This window comes from Monodelphis domestica, chromosome 2 (assembly GCF_027887165.1).
Source record: "Monodelphis domestica isolate mMonDom1 chromosome 2, mMonDom1.pri, whole genome shotgun sequence".
Classification (NCBI taxonomy): domain Eukaryota; kingdom Metazoa; phylum Chordata; class Mammalia; order Didelphimorphia; family Didelphidae; genus Monodelphis; species Monodelphis domestica.
In genome coordinates, this window is record NC_077228.1 from 488,294,118 (window position 1) to 488,306,587 (window position 12,470).

Below are 12,470 nucleotides of genomic sequence, written 5' to 3' on the forward strand. Positions count from 1 at the left end.
TGCCAACTTTAATAGGGGAATAAAAATAGTTTTGAATGAGAGGGGTTGGACCCTTTGATGCTAAGAGCCTCACAGGAATTACTGGCATGTCTCTAAAGAATAGTAACATACATAGCCATGGGAAGATTTTGGTTCTGTGAAAGAAACATTTAGAAATGTAGAAAAAATATGGAGTGGGCAATTTGGAGAAGCAGTGAGCTTTCCCAGTCCTGGATGTATTCAAGGAGAAGGTGGATGATTCTGTCAGAGAGGCAAAACTTTTGTACTGGGAAGGAGGTGGATTAAAGCACTGCAATCTCTTTGAGTCCTGAGACTTTCAGCATAGAGAGGGATTTCCCCCTCCAAAATGGGTTGGATTAGGTCATTCTGAGATTCTATAATTATCAGTTTCATAGGGTAGCCGTGCCTAAAAATTTCACCACTAACAGTAAAGTGGCATGGTGGATAGGGTAATGGATTTGGAGGCAGCAAGACCCAGGGTTAGGTCTCCCGGATGCCCCTTGCTGGTTCTGTGACCCTGGGCAAGTCAAGTAATCTTTCCATGCCTCATTTTTCTTATTTATAAAATGAGCAAGTTGGACTTCTTGACCTCTAGGGTCCTTTCCAGTTCTAAATGTATAACCCTTAACTAATGGCAGTTAAAATATATATGTATATATAATAGAAAACATATATAAATACAGATGTTTACTATATTAATAAAATATTAATATATTAATTAATACACCTATACAATATTTATATTTACTGTATATATAGTATATATTTATACTATATATTCTTGTTGCTATAATTTACTATATTAATATAATTATTTCATATGTATTATATTATGATTATATTATATATCACATATGATAGTATTTAATATCACAATTAATTAATAATTAAATAATATATTAATAAATAAAACAAAAACATATATAATATAAAACAAACTATTAAAAATGTATATATAGTGCTTTAAAGTCTGCTATTGTTACCTTATTTGGGTCTCTGAATATCTCTTTAAGGGAGGTGCCATAACTACTCTTACAGATAAAGAAACAGGTTTGCAGAACTTTTGTGGTTTGTTCAAGACCACATGAGTACATGGCAGAGATAGGATTTGAATTCAGGTTCTCTAACACCTAGTCTAATGATCTTTTTACTACAGTACACTGTCTTTTTTTCCCCTGCACCTTTACCTTCTATGTGTAAACCTCAAAATTTCTTAGACTTATAAATGTTGGAAATTTCACCATTGGGAAATTTCATACTTGAAAAATTCCCTATTGATAGTGGGTCTTGGCTATTGGAATGTGAACCCCTTTGGCATGAGAGTTTCCCCCTCCTCCCTTCTTAAGATTACTTTAGGACAGAAACCCTTTGCTGAACAATGGAAAGGACTTTGACCTATGCTTAAGCATAGAACAGGAATTTCTTTGAGTCATGATTGATTTTAGAATTGATACAATGGAGATACTTGGAATCAATCTCCACCCTACTCAGTCCTAACAGGATTGAGGAAGGGCTGCAGCATAGATCAAAATGTAATTATTTGAAAATATGACCTTCAACAGACATGTGCAAAGCCAGAGACCTCTGGGCGGTCCTGGGTTAAGCTAGAGCCTCCATTGGCACAGGGAAATTGATGGACAGTGATTGGTAGAGGTGAGAACTGAGAGGAGGGAACTTGGATGGTTTCCTTAAAGAGAGAGGGGTCTGAAGACTCAGGGGTGGGTTTTTAGGAGTTTGTCGGAGTGGTTGGAGTGTGCTCTGAGGAGCTTGCTCTGAAGGAAGCTGAAGGTGGGGGCCTCTGAGACTGTTTCTCCATTTTGGTCACGTGAGTAATAGGGACTGATCTCCTTTCTTTGCCCCAGCTATCTAAGGGCTTGGGCCGTTTGGCCCAGCCTAAACAGAAGGGGTATTTAAGCCCTATTCCCTTCTCTCCCCTTTCTCTCTACCTCTATCTCTCTATCTCTAATTCCTTTCTTCCTCCTGTTTGTAATTAAAACTCCATAAAAGGTTGACGGCTGACTTGAGTTTTCATTTAGGAATTACATAGCTGAATTCCTTGGCGACCTTAAATTAATATATATCAGTCTTTTAAAAGTGATTTCCTTGTCACATATGATAGTATTAATTCAAAGACAGAAGAGTGGCAAGGTTAGGCAATCAGAATTAAGTGACTTGCCCAGGATCATATAACTAAGAAGTATCTGAGGTAAGATTTGAACCCAGGTCCTTCCAATTCCATACAATACACTGTCTTAATGGGGCTAGGGTTCCTGAAACACAAATTTCAATTACCAAATTTTATAGCATTTCCCATGATCCCAAGTCATTCACTGCCTTGAAAATCTATCCATGTTCCAAGGCTTGCTATGTGGTTATAAATCATGGAACATCAATGATCTCAGAAAAATCAAATTTATTGGTGACCCAGAGATCAATGGAAAGAGACATAGTGGGTATAAGTAGACTGTAGCAAAGTTGGTATTTTAAGAATACGTTCTATCTGTAAAAGTGAGGTCAGTCACAGAAAGAAACTGAGGGATAACAGATGGATAGCCTAAGGGAAGGCCTGCAATGTGTTCTGTGGATTTGCAGATTTACACAAAGATGTGGGCAAGAATCCTAGAAATCCAGATTGAGATCTGAAAGCAACTTCACAGGCCATTTGATCCAATCTCCTTGTTTTATTGATGAGGAAACTCATACTCTCAGTCTATGCCAGGTACTTGACCAAGCATTAGGGGTACAAAAAAGTGAAAAACATGGTCCCTGACCTCAAAAATTCTTATTCCAATGAGACAAATGTGGAAAAAAACTGTACATATAAAATGTATGTACAATTGGGGTACCTCAGTGGTACAATGGAGAGAGCATTGGACCTGGACTCAGGAAGACTTGAGTTCAAATCTAGCCTCAGATACTCACTCTGTGATTGTGGGCAACTAATTTAAGCTCTCCTTGCCTCAGTTTCCTCACTTGTAATATGGATATAATAAAGGAGCTAGCTCCTAGGATTGTCATGAGGTTCAAATGAGATAATCGTTGTAAAGTACTTAGCACAGGGTCCGGCACATAGAAAACAAGTAGGAAGGTATAAAAGAATAGATTTTCTACACTGAGGTTAAGATTTTATAACATGGTTTACCAAGAATTCTAGCAAAGTGAGAATGGTTGGGTAAATGTTTGGATCTTCCCCGGTCTCAGTTTCCTAATCTGTAAAGTGAAGGGGTTGAAACAGATTGCCTCCTTTCCAGCTTTAGATTTAGGATCTTAAGAACTTTTTCTTCTCTATTCAAGGATGTTATTGTCAGAACCCATACCACACTAGTTCAATTAAACAATCAATCAATAAGCATTTACAAATCATCTACTATGTAAACACACACTAGCAATACAAATACCAGCATGAGACAGTCTCTTCCCTCAAAGAGCTTATATTCAAGCAGGGAAATAATGTGCACATATACTTTTCCTACTTCACTCCAAATCCCAAAAGATAGTTTTGTTTTGTTTTTAAACCCTTACCTTCCATCGGAGTCAATACTGTGTATTGGCTCCAAGGCATAAGAATGGTAGGGGCTAGGCAATGGGGGTTAAGTGACTTGCCCAGGGTCACACAGCTAGGAAGTGGCTGAGGCCAGATTTGAACCTAGGACCTCCCATCTCTAGGCCTGTCTCTCAATCCACTGAGCCACCCAGCTGCCCCCCCAAAAGATAGTTTTAAGAAAAGGAACTCTTGCCTAAAAATGTCTTGTATCTGTCAAATTCTTCTCATTTCCATATATTATTCTTTGTAAAGGTCTTTTTTTTTTAATTAGGTTAAAATTTCCCCCTAAGTATATGTAAAAACAGTTTCCAACCTTAAAAAGACTATTAAGTCTAAAATTCTCTCCCTCCCTCCCCATCCCACTCCCAAGTCCCACTTGAGATAGAAAGTAATCTCCCATAGATATTACATGTATAATCATGTAAAATATTTTTCTATATTAGTCCTATTGTCAAAGTGCTAAAATAGACTCGAATCCAGGACTCCAATCCCCAGAATCCTTTGCTCCACTTCCCCAGAATGCTTTGTAATCACACTGAATTCTCACCTGGGCGAGAACACAAATGATTGTTTAAAAGAGTTCTCTGCCTACTGAGGGGTCTTTTGGACTTCCATTTTGGAGCAGACGCAGCTGTTTTCATAATGTAGGTGAGGTTGTGTCTAAGCCTCTCTGTGGGTCTAGACACGTGTTTTCTTCTTCTGTAATTTTCTTTAATCCTTAACCTTTAATAAACCTCATAAAATATAATACTCTTTGCAGAGAGAAACTAATTTCTACCTGCCTCAGTCTCCCCTAAATTTTAACTGTTACAAAAGGAAACCCAAACAAAAAAATTAAGAAATAAAGTGAAAAAGGTTTGCTTTGCTCTATCAGCAATTTTTCTCTGGAAGCAGATGGAATTTCTTATCATGAGACCTTTGGGATAGTTTTGGATCATTGTATTGCTGAGAACAGCTAAGTTATTCACAGTTGTTCATCATACGGTATTCCTATCACTGTGTACAATGTTCTCCTGGTTCGGCTTATTTCACTCTGCTTCAGTTTGTGTAAGTGTTTTCAGGTTTTTCTGAGCTACTCCTACTTGTTATTTCTTACAGCACAATAGTATTCCATTACAATCATATACTATAACTTACTTAGCCATTCCCCAATGGATGGATGTCCCCTCCCTTTCCAATTCTTTGCCCTCACAAAAAAAAAATAAGCTCTTTTAAATATTTTGTACATATAAGTCTTTATCCTTTTTGCATTTTAATTCTTTGGGACAAAAGCCTAGTCGTAATATGTAATAAGGGCATATACTATTTTACAGCCCTTTGAGCATAGGTCCAATCGTTCTCTAAAATGTTTAAATCACTTCACAACTTCCCCAACAGTGGGTTTGTGTCTCAATTCCACACCAGTGTATTAGATTCCTCATGCTGGTTTTCTAAGTTGTTTTGGACTAAAAAATTACTTCACTTTCACTCCATCTTTTTGTAGATCCTGCTCTACCAGAATTTGTTCTGAGGCTTTATAAGAGAGTTTTTTGGAGGTCCTAGGTTCAAATCTGGCCTCAGACACTCTCCTGTTGTGTGACCCTGGGCAAGTCACTTGACCCCCATTGCCTAGCCCTTACCACTCTTCTGCTTTGGAGCCAATACACAGTATTGACTCCAAGACAGAAGGTAAGGGTTTAAAAAAAAAAGAGAGAGAGTTTTTTGGAGAGTAATTTGGTAGCAATCAGATAGGTCCATGTACCTTATCTGCCATCTTGGCTCCACCTCCATAGGTCTCTTAAAATAGTAGGAAATGCATCCTTTGTAATATTTTTATAAAATTTTATTTAGTCATTTCCAGTTGTGCATGACACTGCACAATCCCATGTGCGGTTTTCTTGGCAAATATAATGGAGTGGTTTGCCATTTCCTTTTCCAGCTCATTCATCTTTCCCTCAAGTATAGTATGTGGTCTTTAGTATGTAGCACAGTGTGACAGTAAGCTCAAAATCTTGAAGACTCTATTAGCCAATTTCATGTTCTGGAAGATTTGGCCAAGCTAGAAAGATTTCAGATCCAGATCTCCTAAGTGCTTTCTAAGGATATCTTATGCACGTGGACAGGCTTATTACCAGAAAACGGACCACCACAAGGTGAAAGATTTTGTCCACCACAACTCACAAAGACTTACTGCCAAAGGACAGGCAGGTTGCAATATTCAATGGAGAGGAAAGAGGAGAACCAGAGAGCCTCTGAGTTTAGAGTCCAAAGCAAGTCTATAAACTGAAAGTGCTACTTACCTACAATATGAAGAGTCATGGACTCACTTGCTGGAAGACTTGATGATTCGATTTCGTACTGGCCTTCATCAGATGCCTCTGCTCGTAGGATAGTAAAAGTTCCAGACTGGGGGTCTAATGTAATCCTTCCTTTAAAGGATATAGAGTTCCAAAGTGAGCCGCTATTCTCTAGCCATTCTGCCACCTTATCTTTATTTTTCTTCAAGGTAATATCTTTAAACTTTGTTTTATGAGATGGTGAAAGTGTAACACTCTCATTCCTGAGGCCAAATATGTTGTTACGTTCACACATGCCAGAATCTGTGAAAAACAGAAAGAGGTGGATGAGATAAAAGCTTATACACAAGTTAATAATATGGTCACCCCTCTTGGGATCTGTCCTCCTCCCCCATAAATGATGTCTAGTTCAAGCAGTTAACATCATCATCAATTAACCACTCACTATGTGTGGGAAATAGAAGGCATTAAATAGCCCCTACTTGTAAAGGCTTTCAGCCCTGCAGAGAAAATGAGACAAATCTAAAAGCGTCATGGGTAGTGTTTTTGGTATACCCTGGCAAGCCACCATCCATTAAAGTGCATCCTGCATCTTGGAACACACTTCAGTATATTTTTTAATTACATGTAGAAACAATTTTTGTTTCTAAAAAAAAGAATTTGTATTCTTTCCTCTTTTTTTTTAACCCTTATCTTCTGTCTTAGGATTAATATGTATTTATTTCAAGGAAAAAGAGTGACAAGGCCTAAGCAAGGGGAGTTAAGTGACTTGCCCATGGTTGTACAGCTAGAAAGTGTCTGTGGCCAAATTTGAACGCAGGACTTCTAGTCTCTAGGTCTGGCTCTCAATCCACTGGGCTACCTCGTTGCCCACAATGACAACTGTTTTCAAATATTTTGTGATTCAGATTCTCTCTCTCCCTCCCTGCCTTGCCCCCAGGGAGAAAATAGTCTAATATAAATTATAAAAGTGCTTTTATGCAATATACATTTCCATACTGCTCATGCCAAGAACATTTTCAATTAAAAGGGAAATTATCAGGTTTGAAAAATAGGTGTTAACTTTATTTTTCTTCCCTTTTCCCACCTTACAACATGGCTAATGTGGAAATATGTTTTCCATGATTTCACATATGTACCTTTTTGATGGGTAAGGGGAAGATGAGTGTGGGAAAGAATCAAAAAAATTTTAATTAATTATTAAAAAATAAATAAATTGTGAATTGGTTTTTTAAAAAATATAGATATTAACGACAGATAATCAGCTAGTTGAAATGTCTTCCAAACATAATCAGAATTGAAAGAACTTTGAGAAAGAAAGGAAGGAAGAAAGCAAGGAAGGAAGGAAAAGAGAAGTAGGGATGAAATTTGAAGAAAACTAGTGAGGAGCCTTTTTCAAAGTCTTTTTTGCATAGAAACAAATATTCAAAGATTTGTTTGTCTATTTCCATGTTTGCATTTTTTCCCTTTTCTATCTATCTATACTATCAATAATGAACTGTTCCAACACATAGCATTGGGTTACGTAACCTTATACAGCAGCGGATTCAATCCTTATTTCAGAAGACTGAAGCTAGGCATACTAACCACTCACTGGTAGAGAGATGAGAGACCAGTCCATCCTTGAAATGGGGAACAAGATTGCACAAGCCATCTCCTATACCTGACTAGTTTGCCTCAAAGGATAGGGAGGGCTGGATCTGTGATTTCATTGGGATGGGCAACTCCTTGAATGAAGAAATCTTTTTTCTTTTTACTGATGATATAGATGAAGACTATTTACTTGTTCAGTGAATTGTGCAGAGCATTAAGAGATGAAGTGATTTATCCAGGGTGTCAAAGCCAATAAATATCAAAAGCAAAACTCAAACCCAGGTCTTCCTGGTTCTGAAGCTGGATTTCTATTCATTATGCCATATGGCCTCTTCATCAAAAGCATTATGAAAATTATCTTGGCTGATCTCTGAAAATAAAAGCTAATTAAAAAATAAAACCTAGCATTTATATAGTGCCTTAAATCTTGCAAAGTCATTTTCAGCTGTGATATAATATGATTCTAATGACAATTCGGCCAGGTAACTACGACAGGTGTTATCATCCCAATTTTGTGGATGAGGAAATTGAATCTCAAAGATATGAAGGGTTTTCTCCCTGGTTATATACCCTTGGATCCGAATCGAGGTCTTTTTGACTCCAAATCTCCTATTACATGCACTCTGCTATGCTGCCCCTAGCCCTTAAAAGCTAAATTACTGATTCTCCCTCCAGTGCCCAGCAAAGATTAGTCTGGACCCATAGGGTACTAGTCATTCTCTCTACCCAGTCATCTCAGAAAAATGTCCATCCTAGGTGACCAGGGCTACAGAACCGGACACACATCTAGATTGTATGGTTTGAGAGTGAGACAGAGACAGAAACAGAGAGAGACAAAGACAGAGACAGAGACAGAGAAAGAAAGACAGAGAGAGACAGAGACAGAGACAAAGACAGAGACAGAGACAGAGACAGAGAGAGAGAGAGAGAGAGAGAGAGAGTGAGAGAGAGAGAGAGAGAGAGAGAGAGAGAGAGAGAGAGAGAGAGAGAGAGAGAGAGAGAGAGAAATGGCCTACTATGAGCTGCCACTTATAGTATTATTAATATATTACTATGAAGGCAGCTCGGTGGTTCAGTGAATAGCAGCTGGGCCTGAAATCAGAAGGACCCAAGTTCACATCCAGCCTCAGACCCTTCTAGTTGTATGACCCCAAGCAATTTAGGGTAATTTACCTTAATCTACTAAAAAAGGAAATCACAAACATCTCCAATATCTTTGTGAAGAAATTTTCATAAAAGAGTCACAAAGAATCATACATGACTGAACAATTGAATGACAATAACATTAATATACTAATTAATATAATACACTAATTAATATAATAATTACTAACTATATACTAATGATTAATATACTATTGTTAGAATAATACTAATAATTAGCAGACGACTACTACTAATAACCAGTATTAGAATGATCATAGCTAATATAATAATCCATGGCTATTTAACATAGAAGAAAGAGCACAGAGTATGCATTTGGGCTTTGCCACTAAATTGGGTCTAGCACTTTGGCCAACCTCTAAGGGCTTCATCAATAAAATGGGGGAGTTAGACTATTCAGAGACATATCTGCCAGTCTTCCAGGGATCCGTATTTGGCTGAATTTTGTTTAGTAAAGGAACATGGCACCAAGGATTTAGAACTGACAGGAACCTTAGAAGTCATCCATTCCAACCCCTTTATTTTGGACATAAGGAAACCAAAGGGGAAAGCAATTATGGGTCATACAGCTAGATAATTGAATGTGGCAGGATTTGAGCTCAAGTATTCCTGGCTTCAAGTGTAATGACCTTTCCACTACTTTGTGTGGCCCCTCAATTTTGCCTTAATATTTTTTTAAATCAATGATTTCAATAAAGTCATAAATAAAATAAAGGCTTGAATTGGGGCAGCTAGGTGACATAGTAGATTTCAGTGCCAGACCAGGAGTTAAAAAGACTCTTTCTAAATTCTAATCTAGCCTCAGTTAATCACTAGCTGTGTGACACTTGGCTTTGTTGGCCTCAGTTTCCTCATCTGTAAAATAAGCTGAAAAAGGAAATGGAAAACTACTCCCCAGTATCTTTGTCAAGAAAACCCCAAACAGAGTCACAAAGAATTGGACACAGCTGAAAAATGAGTGAACAATAAATAGATGGAATGTTTATTAAATTTCTATAGAATGTCGAATGATGCCACTCTCTGATCCCCTCCACATATATACATACTGTCATCATTCAAGGGAGTAACTCTTCTGAAAAAACAATTCCCCCTAATCTCTGACACTCTCATTATTCCCAATCAACTTCCACCAATGGAAGAAGCAAATAAGCCAGTTGAGGTGGTAAGGAATCCTGAAAAAGAGAAAAGAGGTGGTATGTGCCAACAAAGTCAAACCACTATCACCAACTCAACTCAGATCCTAGTAGAAACAGACTAAAACTCTGAACCAAACAGTGCTAGGAATAGCAGTGCCCTGGAGGCTACTAGTTCTGCTTCTAGTCTGGCCCTAAAGGCATTATCCACAGGAGCTATCCTTGTAGGTAAGGGGCCCAACATTTTCACCACCACTGAAGCCAAATGCTGACCAATTGCCACCACACAGAGGTAAGCTCTAGATATCAAGAAAGAGGAGTACCCCAAATGAACCTGGGATCTTTTTTCTAGACTCCACGACCAGGTAGCCAATCATTGTTGAATACAGTGCCTGGCAAGTGCTTGTTCTCATTATCAAAGGCCTGGTCATTGGTGAATGGTTCAACATAACAGATATAGTTTTATTCATAGAAATGCCACTAAAGAAATCTTTTTACTATAACTGTATTCCTGAACCCTAAGGACCATCAGGTCTCTTTCTATCTACCCTGCAGCTGGACCCTCATATATGTTCCTTCTTTCTATTAGTATGTAAGCTACTTGAGAATAAAAACTATCTAATTTGGTTTATTTGTCCTAATTCTTTATACTGAGTAAAGACTTAATAAATGCCTCATTCAAAGGATTGAGAGTCAGGCCTAGGGAGGTCTTGGGTTCAAATGTGGCATCAGACACTTCTTAGCTATATGATCCTCAGCAAATCACTCAATCCCCATTGCCTAGCCCTTCTGCTAGGCTGAAGTGATTTTTCATAATTTTGATTTCACAAGTCATCCAGTTCTTAAATTTTCCATATTTTTTATCCTATAGCATTTCTAATAACAGGTCAGAATTCTCTTGCTTTGTCTAGCATCTTCTTGGACTATTCCTCTCATGTCTTATCAAACTGATTAGTATGGAGGGACTGTCCTCTTGATTTCATGTTTTTAAATGGAATGGGAATGGGTATGGGATCTGATCTGGAGACCTTTGAACTAATCTAGAGTTTCCTCAACCAAATTCATGAAATTTGAGGGTAGACACTTGTTGGAAAGAGATATTTCCCATGAATATCAATTTGCTATCAAGACCCTTCCTGAGAAAATAAAGGGAATAATATCTTTGATTGGTCTCCAGTGATTGGTAGCTCTTGTCAAAGGCATTATCCTCTGTAGGCTATTAGAATAAATCATGGAATGGTCCATCCCTTCAAATCCTTTTTTTTTTTGAGGTTTTGAAGGTAAAGACAATAGCTATTATTATATATTATATAGGTAAAAGGTAAATAAAATATTTTATATTTGTTATCTCATGTGGTCCTCAAAATATCTCTGAAGGGTGGGCACTAGGATTTCCAAAGATACAGAAGATTTCATGGATTACAAAATTCATGGGAAAGTAAATCCAGAAGGGATGGGAAGCTCTCCGAAATGAAATTCTGGGGTCAGAAAGAAAAATTAAAATGTGGTAAAAGAGGAAATCTCTAAAGATCAAATGAAGTAATATTTTTAAAGCTCTTAGCACTGTGCCTGGTACAGAGTAGGTACTTAATAAATGCTTGTTTGTCTCCTCCCTCCTTCTAAGGAAGCTGATATAGATGGATTTTTGAAAGATATTAAAAGGGGGGCAGAGGAATTGAGAGCCAGACCTAGAAATGGAAAGTCTTGAGTTCAAATCTGGTCTTAGACACTTCCTTGTTCTGTGATCTGGGCAAATCACTTTACCCCAATTGCCTAGCTCTTACCACTCTTCTGCCTTGGAACCAATACACAGTAATGCATCTAAAACAGGAGGATATGGGTTTAAAAAAAAAAGGAAAGAAAAATGCAAGATAACAAGAGAAATACTATAGGAGTAGAGAAAGATGTATTCCTATTTAAAAAAAAAAGGAAAAAAAGAAAGATAATGTAGCTTTTCCAGCCATTTCCCAAATATGCTGCCTCTACTTCAACTCTTCTCAAATCCCTCCCACTGGAATCCCCCAGATTCTTCTCCTGGCTTCCAAAGTTTCAAAGGGGGCTTTTACTTTATCATGTGCTAAACTAGAGTTTCTAAGCTATTTTATTCATTAGAATATCATAAATTCCTTGAGGGGAAACATTGTCTTGCTGGCTTGAATTTGTATCCATATAGCACTTGTCACAATGTTTATAACATCATAAGTGCTTAATAAAATATTTATTCATTCATTCAGCAACTTACAGATAAGTGTATGTGACTTCCTTTTATAACAAAATTCAAAAACACAGAAATGGTAATCTCAAGGAGCCAATCAAGAGAGACTTCATCAAGAACAGAAACTTCGAAACTGATCTCATTTCTGTTTTTAAGAGTGTTACTAGATGGGTAGAGAAGAAACCTAGAAGAAAATAGATTTCAGTGAAACATCTAACAACATCTCCAATGCTATTGTTATAGAAAAGATGTGAGATGATGGCAGAGTTCCTGTTATAGAGAATGAGGAGCATAATCTTCTTTGTGAATTTAGAGGATTCTTATATGGAAGAAAGGTTACTTATTCTACTTGCTTTCAGATGGCAAAACTAGAAACAACAGGTAGAAGCTTGATATAAGGAAAAACTTCCGAACAGTAAAAACTACCATCTGAAAGTAGATTCTCCTAGGAAGGATAATCCCTGTCATGCCTGTCCTTGCCATGGAAGTCTTCAAACAAAATCCGATTGACCACTTGCTGAGTGTATCAAAAAAACAGATTTTTG

General features: G+C 37.5%; 1 protein-coding gene across 3 annotated transcripts in view; it reads right to left on the reverse strand.

Annotated features, from left to right (window-relative positions):
- Nucleotides 1-12,470, reverse strand: part of CD58 (CD58 molecule) — a 150,916-nt gene that overhangs the window by 109,865 nt on the left and 28,581 nt on the right. For all 3 annotated transcript variants that reach the window (XM_056819253.1, XM_007485256.3, XM_007485254.3), the window contains exon 3: nucleotides 5,824-6,123. In XM_056819253.1, the coding sequence (XP_056675231.1) occupies nucleotides 5,824-6,123 (300 nt within the window). The remainder of the gene's footprint in view (nucleotides 1-5,823; nucleotides 6,124-12,470) is intronic.